The sequence below is a fragment of the Salvia splendens genome, chromosome 20 (genome assembly GCF_004379255.2).
Source record: "Salvia splendens isolate huo1 chromosome 20, SspV2, whole genome shotgun sequence".
Taxonomy (NCBI): Eukaryota; Viridiplantae; Streptophyta; class Magnoliopsida; order Lamiales; family Lamiaceae; genus Salvia; species Salvia splendens.
In genome coordinates, this window is record NC_056051.1 from 21,928,378 (window position 1) to 21,951,469 (window position 23,092).

At 37.6% G+C, this 23,092-nt stretch overlaps 3 protein-coding genes and 1 pseudogene across 3 annotated transcripts; 2 read left to right on the forward strand and 2 right to left on the reverse strand.

Moving 5' to 3' along the window:
* Positions 1–912: 912 nt before the first annotated feature.
* On the forward strand, positions 913–5,656 carry LOC121782543 (probable protein phosphatase 2C 59). The gene is made up of 9 exons (XM_042180423.1): positions 913–1,061; positions 1,478–1,803; positions 3,277–3,404; positions 4,019–4,117; positions 4,227–4,385; positions 4,668–4,754; positions 4,840–4,931; positions 5,082–5,156; positions 5,245–5,656. Exons 2-9 carry the CDS (start codon positions 1,721–1,723, stop codon positions 5,404–5,406), a joined length of 885 nt encoding a protein of 294 aa, XP_042036357.1. The 5' UTR covers positions 913–1,061; positions 1,478–1,720; the 3' UTR covers positions 5,407–5,656.
* Positions 5,657–5,769: 113 nt separating this feature from the next.
* LOC121782547 (ubiquitin-NEDD8-like protein RUB2) lies at positions 5,770–7,846 on the reverse strand. The gene is made up of 3 exons (XM_042180428.1): positions 7,694–7,846; positions 6,470–6,729; positions 5,770–6,024 (listed from the first exon to the last, which is right to left on the reverse strand). The coding sequence occupies exons 1-3, from the start codon at positions 7,784–7,786 to the stop codon at positions 5,913–5,915; spliced, it is 465 nt and encodes a 154-aa protein (XP_042036362.1). The 5' UTR covers positions 7,787–7,846; the 3' UTR covers positions 5,770–5,912.
* A 1,245-nt stretch (positions 7,847–9,091) lies between these two features.
* LOC121781668 lies at positions 9,092–11,165 on the forward strand (annotated as a pseudogene).
* A 3,919-nt stretch (positions 11,166–15,084) lies between these two features.
* On the reverse strand, positions 15,085–16,390 carry LOC121782542 (zinc finger protein CONSTANS-LIKE 4-like). Its single transcript, XM_042180422.1, has 2 exons — positions 15,632–16,390; positions 15,085–15,507 (listed from the first exon to the last, which is right to left on the reverse strand). Exons 1-2 carry the CDS (start codon positions 16,271–16,273, stop codon positions 15,241–15,243), a joined length of 909 nt encoding a protein of 302 aa, XP_042036356.1. The 5' UTR covers positions 16,274–16,390; the 3' UTR covers positions 15,085–15,240.
* Positions 16,391–23,092: the final 6,702 nt, after the last annotated feature.

Below are 23,092 nucleotides of genomic sequence, written 5' to 3' on the forward strand. Positions count from 1 at the left end.
TGAAGTTGGTGTCTATAGATTTGGATTTGGATTTGGATCTGGATCTCTGCTGTGCAGGAGATGCTTAGATACACAATATAATACATTCTTAAATTATAATATTAATGTTTTCTTTAATAAAATAATGTGATGTACTATTAAATAATATCTCATGTTGTGGCGGAATGAACAATCAGTGCTCCTACCTAAAACATGATAATTTTTATTGCTTCACATATAAAATTGTAGTCTCTATTACACTCTCCATACACGGTTAGATTTACTCCTTTAAAATCCCAAGGCAAAACTATGTCACCACTCACGAGTTTTCTGAAACTCCCACCATGTCCATGTGTGATGAATCTTCAGAATATAAGGTTTTAAGAACCTATCAAATTTTGACTCCCTATGTTGTGGTTTGACCCCAAAAACTAATGAAGTTGCCTAAAATATAGACTTAACGAATTTAAATATATAGAGTAAACAAAATTGAATATATACACGCATGAAATCATAACAATTACATTGACAAACAAGTAAAATGTCTTCTTAATTGAAATACACTCCTAATTATCCGTCAAAAGTCGTACCGCTCAAAAAGATTTCTAATTAATAATAAATACTACTACATCTGTCTCAATTAAGATGACACATTTTTTTTACACTTATTTTAAAAAATATGATAAATACTTAAAATAGAGAAAAAATAAAGTAAGTTAGAGAATATTGTGGAAGGCACTATCTTCTATATTATTTATTTATTTTCAATTCACACTTAATTAAGCTGGTAGTATATGACTTATAAAAGTGTTTGACTGGGTCACAACTCAATTTTAGCATTGACTAAACCAACTCAAATTAGGTAAATTTGGGGAAACGAAATCAAGGTGAATCATGAATTTGGCCTTTTCGATATAAAAATTCAATGGTGAAGTGGCAATGAGATAATAAAACGAGGGAAAAAGGACGATTTTACATGATTGATTAGTTTGACTTAATTAATTTTCTTTTCTCATTCTCCTCTCTCCCTTTTTCTTCATCTTCTCATTCTTTCCTCCTCCTTTGCCTGCCTATTTCTTCAGGTACTTTATTCTCTCTCTAGCATATACGTTTCTTTGTCTTTTAATGATAAGCAGAACACGTTGTTTTCATATATTTTCCTTTTGAGATATGAAACTTTGTAATCATATATTGATCAAGACTAGATTTTTAGGGGATTAAATTGAAAGGAATTGGAATTTGTAATTTGGGTTTTTTTTATGATTTGCATATATATGTGGAGAGCTGGTCGAATTTAATCATATTCTATTGGATTAACGAGTTTCGGAAATGAATAGGGGTTGTTGGACGGTTGCAACTTTTTTTCATTTCCAAGGCTCTGATTATGCTGCACATGCATATTAGATCTATACTTGAATGTGAAGTTTCATGTGATTTATTGCTTCGTTTGCCGTGTTTCATTAAATCAAGGTGTAATTTTTAACTATTATTTTTGCAGGATAAATGGAAAAATACCCTTGATTGGATTTGAACCAGTTTGATCTTGTCGTGTTTTGGGTTAATACACATTACTCTTTCAACAATAAACATTTCCCCATTTGGGCCTCTTAAGATTTGTTAGGTAAATGTACAAGGAAGAAATTAGGTGAATTCCTTCCATTAATTAGAAAAGAGGGTCAGATATAGTGAAACAAAAACAGAAATTTTGAATTGGAAAAGGAATAGAAGAGAGATTGATCACATGGGTTATCTGAACTCAGTATTGTCACAGTCTACAAGCCAAGTCCACGTCGATACTGCCCCGGTCAGCGGCGGTGGCCTTAGGTGATTTTCTTGCTCTATTTATTTTTTTGTATTGATATATTGGAATATATGTTAATTCATGTTATCCTTTCTGTGGAAAAAGTTCTGGATTGATGGTTCTTGAATTCGAATAATTCTTTAGGAAAATACGAGTTTTCCCACACCTTTTTAAAAGTCTACAAGAAACGGGACATCCAGCATCTCTATAGCTTATGTGAGAATCTTGATTTTCTAATAGTCCCTATGATTGGTTCGACTTGAAAAGATTTCGAATTCTGGTTTGTCAAACTATTGAGCTTTGTCCGCTTTCAGATATTGTTTTCTGTTATTGTAGAACTTTCAGTCGAATCATAACTATTCATGATAAATGTGTATTTCATTCATACTCAAGGAATCTTATTTCTAACCGGCGATAATGGCTGTTTCTCCTAGCCTTGTTAAGGTGCTTTAAAATGATCATGCAATGCTTCAAAAAAGCTTGAAATAACAGCTCTTGGTTGTTTTAGTATGATAATTGTTATAAGAAAAATGGTTCACTTTTGTTGTTTTCTGCGGTGAACCTGACAACTCCTCCGAGTACAAAGGTTTTTTTTATTGTGTTCAATGACATGGGAATGGATTTATGTAAATGTCTAACAATTAAATTCTGTAACCAAAGAGCTGCTTATATATGGTTTTAATTAATACTCTCTTAACCATGGCTTTAGATTACGCAGTAGAAATTTTTGTCCATGCTTCTTTTATTAGTGACAGCGTGTGTCTTGTCTTTTCTTAAGGTATAATATCTCATAATTCATAATCTCAAGAAAAGGAATGATATCACTTCCAGATATTGTTTTCCATCATTATAGAACTTTTCTTCAAATAATCTCTTATATACCACGCGTGTATTGCTTTCATACTTGGTGAGTCTGATTGTTTACGCACGGATAATGGCAGTTCCTCGTGGGCCTCATAAAATTACCATACTATGGCGGCAAGAAAGGTTGATAAAATTGTTGGTTGTCTCAATATATGCTATGATAGTATTATTTTTTTAGAAAACGGTATTATTTGTCGTCTTCCGCATTAAACTTTGACATGTATTAATCTGGAAACAAATTGTCTATTTATTTATAAATAGTATTTTTTGTTGTTTTCCTCGTTTCACTTGTTTTAAATAAAAATACCCTCTTACCCACGTTTTTTAGATTTTTAGATCATGTAGTAGACTAGTTAATCCACATTTAGTGACGAAGAGTTTCTCATGTCTTTCTCTAAAAGTACAATGTCTCAGAATTCCTATCCTCAAGGAAAGGAACTCCTAGCATGTTTCCTCAGCTAACCATTGTTTCATTGAGCTCAAATTATATATCTAAACATTTCATTTAGTTTGTTCTACAATGCTTTTGAACATTAAGGTTTTGGTTTCCACCTTTATGAATTATTGATATCTGAGAAGTGTATTTTCATGGTTCGGTTCGGTCTAACATTGAGCTTATAAACTTGGTGCAGTCAGAATGGAAAATTCAGCTATGGATATGCAAGTTCTCCGGGTAAAAGATCTTCAATGGAAGATTTCTACGAGACAAGGATTGATGGTGTTGACGGAGAGGTGGTCGGTCTCTTTGGAGTCTTTGATGGTCTCTCTCTCTCTCTCTCTCTGCGTATGTATTTGTGTTGTGTGTGCATGAACATTGCACTCTCACCGCCTAGGTGGATATCTGATTTCCTATTGTTGTGAGACTGACTGAGTTTCAGTTTGAGTACAAATTTATCCACTTTTTGTGTTGTGAATATGGCAGAATATTGTTTCCCATTTAGCAACACGTTTTAAGAACTTTAGTTTTCTATGACTTGTGCATGTGGTTTGAATTTCTTGAATGGGATGACTGGTTATCAAGTCTGCAAAAAGATGGCAAAAAGGGACGTATAAATGCAGATTTGCAAGTGATAGAGGACTTACTCATCCCTATTTTTTTTATACAGTTGTTAGTATTTTCTTTGTTTGTAGGTTCCTAGTTTGCATACGATAAATGCGCTGTTCTTAAGGATATGTATTTTAGTTTCCCAAGTTATGCTCCTCCATCTAGGTACTTTTATTATCTGATTTTCTGTAGAAAATATTTCCCAATAGTGGTAAGTATGTTTGGTATGTATTGCATCTCATCTTAATTTTCTATGATTTTCTTTAACCAGTATCTAAGGTATGATATATTGACAATGTATCATAACTCTAATTAACTTTCATTGTTAGGCCACGGTGGAGCTCGAGCTGCAGAATATGTCAAACATAACTTATTCAGCAATCTGATAAGGCATCCAAAATTTATTTCTGACACTAAATCAGCTATATGTAAGTCCTTTTTATGCTACTCTCTTCAGCTATAAGTTATACTCATATATATGTGTGTATATATACTGTTTTCACATTAACTGTTTTAACTATCTTGTTCTCATTCCAGCGGATGCCTACAGTCATACGGATTCGGAATTCCTGAAATCTGAGAACAATCAGAACAAAGATGCTGGATCTACTGCTTCCACAGCTATCCTTGTTGGCGATCGGTTACTGGTGGCAAATGTTGGAGATTCAAGAGCCGTCATTTGCAGGGGTGGTGATGGTGAGAACCGGAAATCTTTTCCTCGATACCACTTCTTTAAGGAACGTAAAACTAGCGGTGTAGGATTTGAAAAGAGCTGTCACATGGTGAAAGTTTCACTAGAATGCTCAATTTTCTTTTCTTTCCGATGCACGACTAAGTCCAAGTCTAATCCAACTTAACTCTGTTATGTGAACTAAATTGGTTAGACTTTGTTATATCTAAGCTTCTTTTGTGGAGTCAATGAGATTCATTCTGGAACTTGTTGCAATTTTGAATCAATGGTTGTGTTATATCTTGCAGCTTTTGCTGTCTCTCGAGATCATAAACCAGACCAGACAGATGAGAGACAACGGATTGAAGACGCTGGTGGCTTCGTGATGTGGGCTGGTAGATGCCTTTCCGTTTATCTTTTCACTCTTTATTTTCTGCAGACAATGTTCTGGTTTTCTCACCATCTAAATATTCTCTACAGGCACTTGGAGAGTCGGAGGAGTGCTTGCTGTATCTCGTGCATTTGGTGATAGACAGCTGAAGCAGTATGTCGTTGCTGACCCAGATATTCAGGTGTTCTCTCCGAGACGGTGGTTCCAAAAATTCAAACCTCCTTGCTAAAAATGTTATTGTTTGTTGAGATTTTAATCTTAACAGTAGTTACATATTCAAGTGATAAGGAATTTGTTGCTTGAATATAACTTTCTTGAATGTTCGCCCCAGGAGGAAAAGGTCGATGACACCCTCGAGTTTCTCATCCTCGCCAGCGATGGGCTTTGGGACGTGGTGAAAAATGAGGTCCGCTTTTTGGATATAATTCATGTTTATGTGATCTTTGATCGTCTGGTGGTAATTCTCAATTTCTCATCCATGTTTTAACTTTCAGGAGGCTGTTTCTATGACTAAACCGATCCCAGATCCCGAAGATTCTGCCAAGAGGCTGATGCAAGAAGCTAACCAGAGAGGAAGTGGCGATAACATCACCATTGTAGTTGTCAGGTTTCTGGCTGCAAAAGTGGAATCATCTCATACCACTACCACCCAATAAGACTGATTTCTTCTTCGTTTGAACAAAAAAAGGAAACAGCAATAGGGAAAGCTTGTGCAACAGTACTCAACTGTAAAAACAAATAGATACCAGTCTTTGCTAAGATGCACTACTGAAGAAGACTACATAGGCACCAAGAATGTCTGTAACTTGAGTTCTATATTTTATTTATATGAAATCTGGGATTATTCACTAGTGACTTAGTCTGTAACGTATAAAATTATATGAAATGTGTTGTGATTTGCGTCTATGTGGATGTGATTATTGATGAGTGTTAATTTTAGCGAGGCTGGAAACAGCTTGAGGTTTATAATGCATCTGCAGATTGAGAAGGAGAAGCAAAAGAAATAAGTCCCTCGCAAGGATCTCAAATCAGCATAGTAATAGCATTAACTCGGAAAAACTGAAATCCACTCAATATTAAGTAGCAATGTTGACGGCAGAGCACACGGCATAGAGTTTTAGTTCATAAATTGCTATTCAGAACATTTTTCATAGTTCTGCCTTTAGAAAGAGCCACCCCTCAAGGCCAGGACAAGGTGAAGCACCGAACCACCCTCGATATTGTAGTCTTTGGCAGTCTTGTCATCTCCAAGCTGCTTGCCAGCATAAATGAGCCTACAATGTGAATGACTTGGTGAGATCATACATTTTACCATAACAATATTATTGGGCAATTCAGTATTTCTTGCGACTCAAACTCGAAAAGTTACAATTGACATCCTGTTGCACTAGTCACAAACAGAGCAGAGGCCTCCATTTTGAGTTATCAAATCCAGGAGTTCAACACCAATGGCAACAGAAGAAAAATATATGGATTGGTATCATGAGGAGCATCTATGCAAGTTAGTAGCTAAATCAGAGACTCATTCTGGGAATTTTCAACTATAACAAAATATAAACTGTCCTATGTGCTATACTCGTATTACTTGGATATGGGAATAAAAATGCTATACAGTTCACCAATGCAAGACACCCAAATCAATCACATGATGGAAAATTAATTGGGCAATAATGATCTTAAAGGACAAATAAACCATCAAAATCCAAAGAGACAACAAACCTTTGCTGCACTGGAGGAATTCCCTCTTTCTCCTCTACCCTTTCCTTGATCCGGTCGATAGTATCAGTTGGCTCAATATCAATTTCAATTTCTTTCCCAGTAAGGGTCTTAACCTTGATCATAGTACCTCCCCTAAGTCTCAAAACAAGGTGAAGTGTAGATTCCTTCTGAATATTGTAATCTGCCAAGGTCCTACCATCTTCCAACTGCTTACCAGCAAATATTAGCCTCTGCTGGTCAGGAGGGATGCCTTCTTTGTCCTGGAATCTCAGCCATTCATATTCATTATAGTTAGCAAGTTAACTAGGAAACAGGAGATATAAACAGGGAATTAAATATCATTAATAAATGCACATTATGGCCTCAACCTGCCAGCAAACATGTGATTATCGAAGCAAAGTATGTTCTCAAAACATGAAAGTCAATCAAATCAATGCCCGATAATCTGCTAGCATACATGTACCTGAAGCAGAATAACTTCTCCTAACAACAAAGATTGTGCAGAAACAATACCTAAAACAATAACAAGCTAGGATTGCAAGAGATTATGTAACTGTACACAATCTAGTGCACTTTTTACAAACAAACACTGATAAATAAATCAAATCTCGACGCTACTAACACTGAACTGCGTAGCCATGACCAGCGACGAAAGAGCCAATACTCTAATACCAGTTCCAGCACATAGGTTGCTTATCAAAATATACTTATCATCCCGAAACTTCTACACTTATAATTATAGGAGAATTCCTCTTCTATTTTTCAAATTAGCGGATGTGGTTGACACGGATGCTCTCGAGAGGGAGGCCAGAACCAGAACCCACCGGCATCAAAAATAAAAACTGTATTCCACAACTTCCATAAAAAACACAAAATGTGCTACCCACCACAACATAACCCTTCAATCGTCAACTGATTTTCCAAAATTCTACCTTTGAGCATGACCAATACTACCATATAGCTAATTAAATCCCCAAACAAATCAAATCTCCGATATCCCAATTATAATTAACTAGAAACGGTTAGCTTAACACTTGAACTTCACAGCACACCCTTATTCCGTCAACATCAAGTAATAACGTGAAGAAAAAGTAAAAACACAATCAGAAAGTCAAAATCGATAGATAACTCCCAGCAGAAACCGATACAGGCAACAACAAAGGATTCAACCAATTAAACACACGAGTAATCCATGAAAAGAAAAAAGAGAGCAAAATGAATGACCTGAATCTTGGCCTTGACATTATCGATGGTGTCGCTGCTCTCAACCTCGAGCGTAATTGTCTTTCCGGTTAGGGTTTTGACGAATATCTGCATCTTTTATCTCGCTCTTTCGTTGCAAGTGTCGACCCCACCGAATTCAGATTTTCTTTTCCTTCCAACATCACCTTATTTATCATTTTTTTTAGTTACTTAAGTTAAAATTTTATTCGTCGTCAAATTATGGATTCGGCGATTTTTTGCCCAGCTATTTCTTTTCTTTCTTTTTTATTTTCTTGTTTGGGTATTATACCTATTTAATTTTTATAAGCACAGTATAGTAATTTAACAGTGTATTTATTAATCTTATTAGCAATACAATCCCCTCAAAATAATGATTAGCAAAATACTAGTAAAAACATCAAACTGCAAATTGTGATTTTCTTGGACTTTGAAGTTGAAGGTTTCAAAAATTTTTGAAATACTACAAAGATTGGAGACTTTGTCTCCAAATTATATTCATTCTATTGTCTCAAGTATACTTCCTAGTTCCTCCATCCATCCGTACTACGACAAAAAGTCTATTTTGTCCCATAGTTAGAGAGATTTATCAAAAAATGTTTAATTCTTGGTTAAATATCATTAAAATTTTAAAATAAAATATCCTGGAAAATCTATAGAGATTGAAATATGAACGTGACAGTCAAAATTGCATGTCGATTATCCAGATTACACATTACTCAATCGATAGGTAATTTTGAATGGCACCACACTATTTCGTCAAATTTTTTATGGAGTAACAATTTATTCTAAATGAATTCTAAAACATAAGAACATCTTCAAGGGAAGAGGTAAATGGAGAGATAAACCAATACAATTACCATATTTACCTTTTTTTCATGAAAAATTAATTTTCAATGGGAAATGTATTTGAGAATGTATTATATATTTTCTCATTTTAAAGAGGTATCTTTACCTCCCTATCAATAGAGAGGTAAAATCTTATAACTACCATATTTGCCTTCTTTTCATGAAAAACTTTTCTCCAAGGGGAAAGGTATCTGAGAAGATATTACAATTTATGTTTTTAATGCATTTTGTACTATTATTTTATTTTTAAAAAATAATTTACCTTTCTATATACTATTTTCCTTTGGAACGTATTACTTTTTAAAAAGTGTATATTTCATTTTTAAGAAAATAAATACATAATACTATACATTTTCTATATATACATTCTATCGTTGGAGATGCTCTACCCAGACGGTAACATGTAAGCCCAATAACAAGCCCAATAAGCCAACTCCAATTCCGTGAATATTCATTTCGAATATTTTATTTCTCTCACATAAAAATACTTCAATTTATCTTTATAAAACTTAAAACTATTTCCCAAATTGTGGCTGTTTCCGAATCACGAAAATGAGCTCCCATCCATTGTCAATCGGAATTTATAATCCCGCACACAGATTAGGATCTCTCACCAGAAGGAAGCCATGGATAGTTATCCTCTGCTCTCAAATTGAATCTAAACACCACGAATTCGGCTCCACTTAGCAGAAGAGAAGCTCTAGGCATTGGCTTCTGCTTCAGCCTTGTTCAATTTCTTCATCCTCGGACGGACGCTGCGGCGGCCGAGAGCGCCGCCTCCGACACGTGTGAGTACACGGCAGCTCCTTCAGGTCTCTCCTACTGCGACAAGGCTATCGGAACCGGACCTCAACCTGCTAAAGGCCAGCGCATTAAGGTAGCAAATTCAAAATAATCCTGTTGAATTCCTCGCATTGTGCTTTCAATTTGGTGTTGCAACTACTGAAAAAAATGCTAATAATAATATGTTTATTGATGCATACGAGTGTTTGAATCGAATTAAAATTACAGGCGCATTATATCGGCAGATTGCCGGACGGGAAGGTGTTTGATAGTAGTTACAATAGGGGGAAGCCTCTCACGTTTCGCGTTGGAGTTGGTGAGGTACTTTAATTTTGAATTAGGCTATGCTTTTTAATTTTATTTTCGGAATTGAAGTTTTGAACTGTATCAACATTACTCAAATTATTGTATTAGTATGTGATAATACGATGGAATCAGATGAAATGCGATATAACAGCATCTGGAAACTTTAAATTAAGTGATTGTGATTTATGCAGGTGATAAAAGGATGGGATGACGGAATTCTAGGTGGAGAAGGAATTCCACCCATGCTACCTGGTTCTCATTCCTAAATTTTACTTTTGAAATACACGCATCATACATTTAGTACAATATGGAGTATTTCTCATGAGTATATAGAAAGTCGTGGTTTACTGTGTCAAATTCAGTGTATTGAATTGTTTATCATGAAGGACGGAGCTAAGATTTCGAAAGTAGACAAACGATTATACACTTTTGTATCCAGGAGTCGATTTGAACATGTGAATACATTTCTGTATATATACTATAAGTGGGGAACGATACAACGGCCAGCGTGATTTGCTCCATCCCTGATTGACATCATCCATCTCATTCTCATACATGAAAGTCTTTTTTGGAGAGAGAGAGAGAGGGAATGTATGTGTTGATGACGTTTAACTGTTAAGTTCATTGCAGGAGGTAAACGCAAGCTGAAAATTCCTCCAGCACTAGGATATGGCATGAGGGGAGCAGGCTGCAAAGGAGGTATTACATATGCATAATCACCTTTATATTATGAAATCATTATGGTTGCTGAATGAATTGAGATGCATGTTCCGTAGTAACAAAATAATCAAGATAAGAGTACTTAAGATGTTAAAACAAATGTGTGTCATGTAATTTTGACAACGTCGGAAACAGGAAGAAAAAGATGAAACAAAGAGATGCGACTTCCAGTCGGGAAAACCAATGAATGAGAACTCAACTCTCAAACTCTATATATATCAAATGATCATAACACTCCAGGCTGGCATTCACTACATAAAGTAAACTATTCAACGGCTACTAAGTAAAGATAAGTTCATGCATGAGAGACTCTTGAACACATAGAACTCTTTTGATAGTTGGAATCTGAGAATGTGCGAAATATATAGAGAAAGTCATCTGGGCGTTGGTGATTTGGAGCTGTAATGAAGATGTTATGTCTTAATGTGGTTAAAACTGATTGTTCCACGAATTTGAACTAGGTCAATTTTCGACCACACGTCTTTGGTCATTATTGTTGTTGTTGATGTTGTTAAAGGTTAACTATTGTGCATAATTGAATTGGTGGTGCAGGATCGTGCATCATTCCACCAGATTCAGTTATTTTTTTCGACGTGGAGTTCGTTGGAAAGGCTTAACTGAAGGCTTCGCGATGGGTTGTGGATCATTTGCTTTGGAGGTGATCTTTTTTCCACTTTTTACACTTTATGCTATTTTGTGTCTGGTATATGTTAAGATTGAAAGTAACTGTGTAATTTAATAGAATCCTCAAATACAGGGAGAAATTTGGTTTCCATTGTATATATTACAGAGATACAATTGATATAGAAATTAATATGCTCATTTATTCTCAATTAAATGGCTGTCATTTGCACATTGTTATTGTTATACATATAACACTTGATGATGTAAGGAAAAATGGTTAGAGATTACATTAGAATACATTTACTTTACAAAATTAGCCTTCATATATAAACAATTAACTGTCTCAAGTTTCGTTTTTCGTCCGTCCACGATAAAGTGTCTCATTTACTTTTTACTCCCTTGGTCCCAACTACGTTAAGTCATATTCTTTTTTGTGACGTCCCAATAAAGTTGAGTCATTTCCTTTATTAACAAAAAAACAAAACATCTTCATCACCACTTTACTCTCTCTTATCTCTCCTATTTCTTTTCCTATCTCCTATTCACTTCGTTTCATAGTAGTAGAGACATTTTGTCATTTTGGTACGTTTCATAGTAATGGAGTTATTTTCCTTTTTAGTAAAAGTCAATACATTTCTTCTCACTTACTTTACTCTCTCTTACTTTGTTCTCTCATCATCTCTCTATCTTTTTCATTTTCTAATTTATTCTTCATTTACGTAACTCACTTAGCACAATTTTTCTTAAATCACGTGCCGAAAAGAAATGTCTCAATTATTATGGAACATGGGAGTATTTTATACTCTTTCTGTCCCATTAAAAATGAAACGTTTTCCTTTTTGGGTTATCCTATTAAAAATGAAACGTTTTCTAAAATGGAAACATCATCTCTATTTGTTCATCTCTGTTACTTTATTCTCTCCCCATTAACTAACAAAACAACAATGCATAAAGTCACATGCCGAAAAACAAATGTTTCATTTCTAATGGGATGGAGGGAGTAGATTATTATCATTTAACTCACTCAAACACAATTTCTTAATTTTTGTGTCCAAAAGAAGTGATTCAATTCAACTAACTTTTTTTATAGACCCCATATTCTACTAACTCATCTCACTCACTAACTTTTCTACTCACTTTTTATTACATTTCATAAAATTTATGTCACGTAAACTTATAACACTTAGGCTATCTGCAACAATGTCTCTTATCCGTCTCTTAACCGTCTCATCCCTTAACCTTGCGGCGGCTTCCTCTCGGTTACGATGGATGTAAGTCCGGGATCGTCTTTGGGGCGGTGCGGCTTCCTCCGCCTTCCTACGTCGATCTTCTTCAAGTGATTCTTCCATTATTCGTCGCATTTGCTCAAATGGATCCATGAATGGATTAACTTTGGTAGAAGAATAAAAGAGATGATTTGAGATGAAAATTGGAGAGGAAAGAGAGATGATTTGAGAAGAATAGATGTGTGTTTGTGTGTTGGAAAGAGGAGTATTTAAAGAATAAAAAAAGAAAAAAAAGAAATTTTTTTTGAAAATTACCGTTGAACGGTCATATGACCGTTTTTTATTTTTTAATTTTTTTATTAAATTCAAAATTTTTTATTACTTCAGCGTGACGACGCCCACTCGCGGGCCGGCGAGTGGGCGTCACGCATAGCGCCGGAGCGCGTGGCAAGACAGCTCGCGCGCCGTCTCGGTGGGACGGGCTTCTCGGCGGGCTGGGGACGAGACGGGACGCTGCAATGCGTCCCGCGGTTGTCTCGTCTCGGAGGGACGAGATAAGGGACACCCGCAAGACGCGTTGCGGGTGCCCTTAATCTTCAAATTATCATGATTTCGATGGAATGTAATTAAATGCCGTAGTCCTTCCGTCCATTTGTAGCTAAGTTGTTGAGAAACATTTTGTTGGATTGTTCCACAATTGTGTCATTTTCATTTTTAGCAAAAAATAACACATTTTCTCTTTCTTCCATTATTCTCTCTTCATATCCATACTTTATTATCTTTCCTATTACTTACTATATTTTATTTGCACTTTCACTTCACACACAATTTTATTAAATCTTGTACTCAAAACAAATACATTTACTACATCTGGATGGAGGGAGTACTATTTTAGTCATATTTATGTACATTGTACTCTTCTTTGTCGTACCGTCTCATTTCTACATACTACAACAATTGTACATTCAAGAAGATTCATTAACTCCTGAAACCCTAATACCTCTTACGAGAATCTTAACATTACTTTGTATTGTGCCTCCTATCTAAGCTTCTTTGTCGGCTACTACGTCATCCTAGATTCAACTAGGGTGAGAAGAAGATGGCCCTTCGAGAGGCAGTGGTGGTGCCTCGTGAGCCGTCATGGGATGGCGCAAGATGGAAGATTATCGAAGGGTCAATGATGGAATTGAAGGTTAAGTTGATCACTAGCTTAAGGGCAAGTGGATTACGGTTATTGTAGTTAATTGTAGGGAGGTGACGGTGACGGTGGCGGCGGATTTTCTTCTTAATAGCTCCTACTAGGATTAAAAAGCCAATAAAGATCCAATTTTACGTATTATGATCTCAAATATGAGCATAATTGAAATAATAAATAATAAGGAATGTTACTTTATTGTATGCTAAAAATAGTACGTAAATCATTTTGTAGTGTACTCTAAGAAAATTTTCACTTTTTAAAATAGGGTTTTTAGATATACTATGAAATGGAAAATTTGTTTGACTTACGCAAAGCTTTAATAATTTAAGATAATATAATACAAAATACATCAATTATTTTTAATTATTTAAAATAGAAAAAAAAACATAATATATCAATATTATGTACGATCTCAAATATGAGCATAATCAGAAACAATAAATAATAAAGAAAGTTACTTTATTGTATATCAAAAATAGATTATTTTCTAGTGTAGCTGTAGAAAAATTTCACTATTTAAAATGGGATTCTTAGATATACTATGAAATGAAGAATTATTTTTAACTCATGCAAAGCTTTAATTATTTAAGAAACCACAAAAACAATTACAAAATACATCAATTTTCTGTGCTCTATAATCTCAAATATGAGCATAATTAGAGAAATGATAAATAGCAAATCGACCTTTAATTTTTATGAATTTTATAAAATTATAATTTCAAATAACATTTTTTAGTGTATTGGTATTAAACAACAACATTAAACATGCATATAACGAAGATATTACTCACATAAAGTATATATTATATCATTTTTCATTAGAAATAATAAATACAGTGGATAGAAAGCAAGAGAGATAATAAAGATAATATTCTATTACGCTTGTCTATAGTATTAAAAAAAAATACATCAGATAGAAAGCTAGAGAGATAATGTGGAACAATTGCCAATCGGATTAGATTTTCAATTATACTACTAATACTAAAAAAATTTTACGGTGTCGCTGTAAATTACTAGTAGTAATTAATTCAAGAGATCATGTATTGGATGGAACACCGTCTCAGTCGCACTCAGTAGCTATTGCATAAATTTTTACAGGACATAAGGGTGTCCACTATAGGGGGCGGACAGCCCCCTCCCACCGCCGCCCCCCTTCTCGAACCGCCGCGCCGCCGCATCAGCCGCGGCTACTGCAATAGACAGCCGCGGCTATAGCCCCACTCCTTCTCTCTCTGCCACCCTTAGCCGCGTCCTCGCCCCGCACGCGTCCACCCCCGCGGCGGACACCCTTCCCACTATAAGCCGCCCCGCTTCCGTCCCGCCATCGCCCCGCTCGCGGCTATAGCCGCGTCCACCTTACAGTGGACGCTCTAATAAGTAACGAAAATTATGCATATTTTTAAATTGATTAAATTTGAGGTGGGTCCCATATCTAATTACGTGGAGAAATTGGAAAATCCAGCCAGCCAATAATATCTCATTATCTGATACACGGTGGGCCATACCGTTATCTACATGCTACTGCTAGTTAGTTCATTCTCGTGTTTTATTTTTCAGGAAAACAAATAACAAAAATAAATTATCCGATCACCATGCTCCAAGATAGATGGACGTGTTCATGGATTCTTAATTTTTTGTAAGAATTAATCATTTAGAATGATTTGTTTGCAGTTGGCTAATAAACTCAGTAATACAAATAACTTAACATAGCTGCAAAAAAAGCACCACAAAAAGAGAAGTAGAAAAAACTTCACAAAAGAGGAGTACAATATTTACACATGCACATTCTTCATCATCATCATCATCATCTTCAGATGTCCAAAAAAATCTTGCTGAAGATCTCGCTAGAAGCTCGGAACGACGCCGTACGCTGCAGACTCCACTTCCAGCTCCGACCGCTTCGCAAATCTCCCCTTGATTCTCGGACGCGTCTCCGCGTACGCCTTCCTCGACGCGTACCTGATCGTCTTCTCGAACCTCCTGTTCTTCCTCTTCTCCCTGTACCTCATCACCCTCGCTTCTCTGTCCATCCCCACCACCGCCACCGCCGCCGCGCTCTCGCTCCCATCCGCCTCCGGCACCACCCCCACCTCCATCGACGCCGACGATACCTGTCAAATCGCATTAATTGATTAATTTTTTAAGCAAAAATTGAGCATATCGACTGAGTTAGGGTTTATGCTAAATCCCCAATTACTCAATTGGATTAAGGTTTGAAACTTGAAGGGATCATACGCTTTGGCTGATGGATTGTGAGGTGAAGTTGTACATGAAGGGTTTGGGGCTCGGGTAGTCCATTTCGTAGGTGGGGAATCCGTCGACGACGGGACCGGGTACGTAGTGACCCGACCCGTATTCGGGCTTGTCCTGCACCGGCACGACTCCGTCGGCGGCGGAGTAATGCTTTTGCTCGCTATCGACGATTTGGTGCGGCTTGCATTTGAGATCCAGATCCAGATACGGATCCATATCGGAGAACATCGACATGTACTCCGGCGACCCGGATTCCTCCTCAATTTTGCTATTCGGGTCTGGAAGGAGCCACGACGCGGCCTCGGCCTCCTCCTCGGAGCTGGCTGCGGCGGCGTCGTAGAAGGGGGAGACGGGGACGCGGTCGTGGCGGCGGGCGAGGGGGTTGGCGGAGTGGATGTCGGCGTCGCAGGCGGCGCAGAGGGCGGCGGCGTCGGCCTTGCAGGTGAAGGAGGCTGGGGCCTGCTCGCAGACCTCGCAGATCCAGACGCGGCCGTGGAGCGAAGCCAGCTTGTTGGCGGCGTGGACGTCGGCGTCGCACGCACGGCAGAGGAACGCGGAGTCGGCCCGGCAGAAGACGGCGGCGGAAGCCGACTTGCAGGAGTCGCAGAGCTTCGCCGTTATCATTTCTCTTCTTCTTTCTCGCTTTGATTGATGACTGTTTGTGTGATTTTGTTGCGAATTCGATTTCTCTCTCTTCTTCGAGATGAAGAAATTTTAGAGAGAATTGAAAACTGGTGGCTGCGTTTTTATCATTTTATGACTGTAAACGAGCTGAATGGGTAGGGATGATCTCAGTTGTGGCCAATGACGTGACGACATATGGCGGAGTCTTAGCCAAATAAAAAAGGTTGAATTCATTTTATCTTAATTTTGGATTTTGTTGTTTAGACAATGGGTGGGGTCCACGGAGAGACGTGGGAGATTTAGCTAGTTGAGTAAACAGAATTTTCCACTATAATGCCAACGTGTTCAAGATTTTTTCTTTTTTTTGTTGGACGAAGTTATCAATCATCTATGAAGTTTAACGTGGGGATTCAAGAGATATCTCATTTAATGAATCGATGTGCACATCCAAATCATTTAAGATCAAGTTATTTCAAGTAATGGAGACGGTAGGGATCAGACTAGGGTCGGATTCACTAATAATCAAGACTTCTTTGTTCTTCATTAGAGAGCTCAGTCAAACTCTAACCAAGCGACTGATTTACAATTCAAGGTACAATCTTGAATACAGAATACAATACTATTACAACTAGACTAAGATTGTCCTCGCTTCTTGAGAACTCCTCTGCCTGCACACTTAAGAAACACGTCAGCACCACAATAAGGATCCTCTCGGATCTTAGGCAAAAACGCAAGTGAATCAAGATCAAGCAGAAACACAGAATAGATCGGAACTACGGCTCAGCCACCCGCCGATAGAACAAGTCTATTCTCCAGAACTCAGATCTAAGGGAGCACTACTGAATCCACCAGTGATTAACCTCACACACCGGATCCCAGCACTAACAGACTCTACCTCACCGGATCTGTAACTACCGAGAAAGAACTCACACAGAATCTCTCACACACAAAAAAACCCTAGTTTTCACCAACACAAAAGCAACCGAAGTAGTTGCCTTTAGGGCTGGCAATTTTTGACACGACACTATAACACGACACGAACCGGCACGAAAATAATGGATTTGGGTCAGAGCTTATTGGTTTCGTGTCCTTATCGGGTCGACCCGTTAAGGACACGAAAATTTCGTGTCGTGTTCGTGTCGTGTTCGTGTCGGGTTCGTGTTATCCGTTAACAATACATGTTCGTGTCGTGTTCGTGTTATCCGTTAACAAATAATATTTTAATATTATTAATTCTTATTATTTTCATTTTTAATAGGTTTAACCGTTATCAGGTCGTGTTGTTATCGAGTCGTTATCGTGTTATCTCGTGTACTTGTTGTTATCGTGTTGACCTGAATTAGTTCGTGTCATTAATGGGTTCGTGTCGTGTTCGTGTCGTGTTCGTGTCTGAGGGTTTCGTGTCGTGTTCGTGTTCGTGTTTGAGGCTTTCTTAACGGGTCGTGTTCGTGTTTGTTGTTATCGTGTTCGTGTCGTTATCGTGTCGACACGATAACGACCCGACACACACGATTTGCCACCCCTAGTTGACTTCTCTAGCACCCTAACAAGATCAACAACACATTTAACCGTGAGAGATCACAAAGAAATCGCCGGAGAAGCGTCGGAGAAGAAAGCAGAGAGCGAGAGAGAGAATAGATCTGAGAGAGAAGTCGAGAGAGTGTGTATTGAATCGAATAAGAGAATGGGAAGAGTCCCTTCTCACATAACTAACACAAACCTTAATCCAACGGCTGAAAGCCTTGATCCGGGTGGGAGTACACGTGGCTGCATCTGGTGTGTGAGGAGTAAGTTTTGGGCTCAGCCCAAATACAAGTCACCTGGGCTAAAGAAAAAAACAGCCCAAATGATGGTTCACCACTAGCTATTCAACATACTCCACCTTGGACTTCATTCCGGGAAACCAACTTGGACCATAAGCTAAGGTGTAAAATTTATCACAGCCTACAAGGTAGCCCCCTCAGCCCCAAAGAACAAAGTTCACTGGCATTTTGGGAACCACCAAGCTTCCTCTAGACACCAGAGGGTTGAAAACCCATTAGTCTAGGAGGACTTGTTGCCTCAAGTCACCTATCACCCTTACCACAGTAGATAAGGTAACTGAGGTCTTTTCCCCGGGACATGCAATCTATCCTAGATCAAAATGCAGAAACTTTATGCAGAAAAGAAGTTTTTCAACTGGTAAGCTTTTGGTCCCCATGTCAGCAGGGTTTCTATCAGTATGAATCTTTTGGAGAAACACTTCACCTTTTTCTACAATATCTCTAATGTAATGAAACCTCACATCAATATGTTTAGTTCTATCATGGAAAACTGGGTTTTTGCACAACTGTATAGCAGACTGAGAATCAGAAAATAAAGTAGGAGATAACTTCACAAACTTAAGTCCAGAAAGAACTCTCTTTAACCAAACTGCCTCTTTCATTGCTTATGTGATAGCAATGTATTCTGACTCAGTAGTGGATAAGGCCACTATATGCTGCAATTGAGACCTCCAACTGATGCAAGACTTACACACAGAAAAAACATATGAAGTGGTTGACTTCCTCTTATTCCTGTCATTTGCATAGTTAGAATCCACAAAACCAGTTAAAGAAACACCATCTTCACACTTAGAATAACACAATCCATATTTTGCAGTATGCTTAAGATATCTCAGAAGCCATTTCAAAGCTTCCCAATGCACAGGACCAGGATTAGACATATACCTACTAAGACATGACACAGCATAAGCAATCTCAGGCCTAGTACTTACCATCAAGTACATCACTGAACCAATAGCATTAGCAGAGACTTATAGTATTCCCTCTGTCTAAGCTTAAGCTCAAGTGATTGATTTCTTTTTTGCCGTTGTTTTGCGAAGATAATAATAAATAGTTAAATTGAAAAAAAGTAAAGTAAGAGAGAGAATAATATAGAAGAGAGTCGTATCTATATTATTCTCTTACTTACTTTAATAAATTTTTCACAGCTAACATTGTTAGTTGGCATAGTCTAATCAAAACAGCAAGACGAACAAAGAGCCATATAAATTAACTGCGACATGCATATTGAATTTAAGGTTCTGTTGTTTTTTTTGTCCTCCTAATATCCTACTTAATTTTGCATTTTGGAGTAGGATAGGTTTTTAGGTCTAAAATGTTTATTATGATAATTTTTGAATTTTGAATCGTTTGTTAAATAGCGTTTGTCTTGTACATATTTCGTCCTGCATAAATGTTCTGCATGTTGAAATAGATAGGTGGCTTTTGTGGAAGCGTTAGGGGCATTATAGAAAATTGCCAAGTCATTATTATTGACATTCATTTTCATGGCTGGCCTTCATTTTCACTAAAATCTAAAAATAAAAAACTTGGTCTAGTTTCACTTGGTTTAAATTTGGCTTCATTTTCACTAAAATCTAAAAATAAAAAACTTGGTCTAGTTTCACTTGGTTTAACTTTGGCTTCATTTTCAATAGTTGGTTTAATAATTTCAAGATTTGTTTTTAATCTCTGTTGTCGCATTTTTGGGAGGAGAAATTCTGATGTAAATTAGTTACGTGAAAAATGATTTACTCCTAGCAAGTAAACTAGAGGCTTGAGTCATCGCTCTCTCCCTCTTGATTTTTCTTAGTATAATATAGTTGCAAGATTTAATAAAAATTAAACATCACTTGAAAATCCATTTCGTCCTCGCACAGTCGTTTTCAATTTGACATGTGCTACCGTTTTTAATTCATCTACAATTTCAAAATCACAATATTATAATTTTCAAAATTAACACCTTCACAGAGCATAACTAGTTTTAAGCTCTCATTTTGGTTCCAGCATGTTTTAAATGCTAAATTGGTGGTAGATGATGAGAATTAAAGTAGCATAAACTTCACGATATTAAACATGACTTTTGAATTAAAACATAATATATGGGCTTCACATTAGAAAGCCATGTATGTTTCAATTCAATATTGAATTATGAATCTTGCATGGATCATATTTTATGATACTACTATAAGAGCATCCCCAACGCTTGGGGATGGGCCACAATAAGAGTCCCGGCCCGGGCCATGCGTTAAACGGAGGAGATTTGCATCCAGGGACAATCCCGATGCCGCAGTTGCGTCCCGGGGTCCGGCCCGACACAGGGTTAAGCGAGACGGGACGTGACGCGATGCGGTCCGGCCCGGCGTTATATGGGGTTCGGGCCGGACCAGGCCAGAACTTCAAATTTTTTTATAATTCAAAAATTTATCTATAAATACCCTTCCATCCATTTTCATTTTTATTCAACTTCATTTCTCTCCCTCTCACACTATAAAATTCAAAAAATGCCTCCTCGTCGTGAAGGTCAACGAGCAATCGAAGCTCAAATGGCCTGAATGTTAGAGACGGCGATGCCCGCAATCCAAGAAGAAATCAACAACGAGGTGGAACGCTACCAAGCTGCTATTCAAGTGTTGAACGAACAACACGTCCGGGTACCACGTACTCGGATGTATATCCACCGAGACCGTGAACAAGCTGGTTTGCGGCTTTTCACGGATTATTTCTCTAGAGATCCTCAATGGAGTGATCAGATGTTCCGCGGTCGGTTTCGGATGCGGAGGCATCTGTTCCTGCGCATCGTCAATGCAGTTGTAGCTCGTGACTCGTATTTCATGCAAAGCATCGATACTGTCTGGCGGCAAAGTATATCGACTTTGCAGAAATGCACATCCGCCCTACGCCAACTCGCTTACGGAACGACTGCAGATATGTTTGATGAGTACCTCCATGTGAACGAGCAAACTGGACGCAATTGCCAAGCTAGATTCTGTCGGGCAGTGGTCGAAGCATTCAAAGATACATACTTGAGAAAGCCAACGACCGACGATGTTCGCAAGTTGGTGAACATGCACGAGCAGACCCACGGCTTCCCGGGGATGCTCGGCAGCATCGACTGTATGCACTGACAGTGGAAGAATTGTCCAATGGCTTGGAGAGGACAATACACTAGCGGGCACAAGGGCATACATCCAACGATTGTGTTGGAGGCCGTTGCCGACCAACGATTGTGGATCTGGCATGCCTACTTTGGTGTTGATGGGTCGAACAACGACCTTAATGTGTTGAACGAGTCTCCATTGTTCAACGACTTGTGTGCCGGGCGAGCACCGAACGTAGAGTTCACGGCCAACAACCGTTAGTACAGTATGGGGTACTATATGGCAGATGAGATCTACCCTCGATGGCCCGTGTTCGTGAAGACCATCACATGTCCGACAACGGATAGGAGGGCATTGTTTGCCCAAAAGCAAGAGGCGGCTCGGAAAGATGTGGAGCGTGCATTCGGAGTCCTCCAAGCACGGTGGGCTATGGTGAAGGGAGCGGCCCGTGGTTGGCACCGTCCACTGATCGCCGACATCATGTATGCATGTATCATAATGCATAACATGATCGTTGAGGAGGAGAGAGAAAATGTCACTTTGTGGAGCGACGGTCCGCTCTCCAGCACCAGCAGTAGCTACACTGTCACTGACCCACCCGTGCAGGGTGTTCCTCCCGAAGTGCGCAATGTCATGGCCTGTTCAGTGGCGATGCGCCAAGAAGAACTGCACACTCGCTTCCAAGCGATTCTAATTAAAGAAATTTGGACACGCACCAATGATTTTCCAGCATTGACTCTATGTTTTAATGTTTTTTTTGTTTTGGGAATTTTTAAATTTCAATGTTGTAATTTTCTATTTTTCAACTGAACATTGAATTTTCCCAGTTTTAATTGTTCAACGTATTCTATTTTACGAGTAAAATAAGTTGGAGTTGTGAATAGTGCAATTTAATAGTTGTGGCCCGGGTTTGGGCCTGCAGGGTGTTGTAGCATGAGACTCAAGTTTAAGGGAATGATGACGTGGAGGAGACTTAGGGCCTGAATTTGGAATGGGGTTGGGGATACTCTAAGGTTTTAGTTCGAACAAATAATTCTATGACTAATGAGTGTACGGGTTGGCTCACGAGATTGGAATTGGATTCCCAAAATTCAAAATTGCTTTTTGCAGGAGTGAGCATAGCATAGTTCTCACTTATCAGTCAATAATACTTTTGTTCACAAGATTTATCTATCAACAATTTCCCTCTCCATAATGTGTGAATTTTAGACACTGTCGATCGAATAATGACTTTTCAAGTATTTTTACTATTTCTGGATACTTTTGCATTTATTGTAGCACTACATTTTTTATCGAATAATGATTTTTCAAGTATTTTTACTATTTCTGGATACTTTTGCATTTATTGTAGCACTACATTTTTTTACTTCACACATTATTTACATTTTGACTGACACTGTCTAAGCGAAAAAAAGTGAAGTGGACTATGATAGTTAATACTGTTTCATAAAACACAAATATTTCTTTTCTTTTTGTCATTTCTTAAAAATAAAAATCATCCATTTCAGAAAATAGACTTCACAACACACTAACGCTAATTTTACTACTTCTCTATTTTTCTTTCTTATTTTACCTTTTTTTCTTTCATCTATCTTACTTTATCAATTTTGTATTAAAATCCATGTCATTTTAAAAGTTCTTATTTTTAGGAATTAGGGAGTATAAAATTCATTACAAGAGTAACATCACAATTATGCAACTGACTATTTTTGTAGTTCATTCCATTTTTTAATTTGTCTGAAAACAATTAAAAGGAATATCTTTTTTAGTACATCAACTATTTCAAATGAGCAAATTTTGTCTGTAACATTTCATAATATCTTTTAAGGTCCATCAATTATAAGTTAATATCAATTCAACTACTTTTTTACTATTTCAAATATTTTCATGACCAAAGTACCGTTAAGGCTAATGAG

Excerpts from the sequence above, each read along its gene's own strand:
- LOC121782543 (XM_042180423.1), top strand. The coding sequence starts at position 1,721 with ATGGGTTATCTGAACTCAGTATTGTCACAGTCTACAAGCCAAGTCCAC. Across the intron at positions 3,405-4,018 it reads TCTCTTTGGAGTCTTTGATG|GCCACGGTGGAGCTCGAGCT; the intron begins GTCTCTCTCTCT and ends TTTCATTGTTAG. Across the intron at positions 5,157-5,244 it reads GGGACGTGGTGAAAAATGAG|GAGGCTGTTTCTATGACTAA; the intron begins GTCCGCTTTTTG and ends TTTAACTTTCAG.
- LOC121782547 (XM_042180428.1), bottom strand. The coding sequence starts at position 7,786 with ATGCAGATATTCGTCAAAACCCTAACCGGAAAGACAATTACGCTCGAG. Across the intron at positions 6,730-7,693 it reads ATGTCAAGGCCAAGATTCAG|GACAAAGAAGGCATCCCTCC; the intron begins GTCATTCATTTT and ends CTGAGATTCCAG. Across the intron at positions 6,025-6,469 it reads ATTCCTCCAGTGCAGCAAAG|GCTCATTTATGCTGGCAAGC; the intron begins GTTTGTTGTCTC and ends TTCACATTGTAG.
- LOC121782542 (XM_042180422.1), bottom strand. The coding sequence starts at position 16,273 with ATGATAACGGCGAAGCTCTGCGACTCCTGCAAGTCGGCTTCCGCCGCC. Across the intron at positions 15,508-15,631 it reads CACAATCCATCAGCCAAAGC|GTATCGTCGGCGTCGATGGA; the intron begins GTATGATCCCTT and ends GCGATTTGACAG.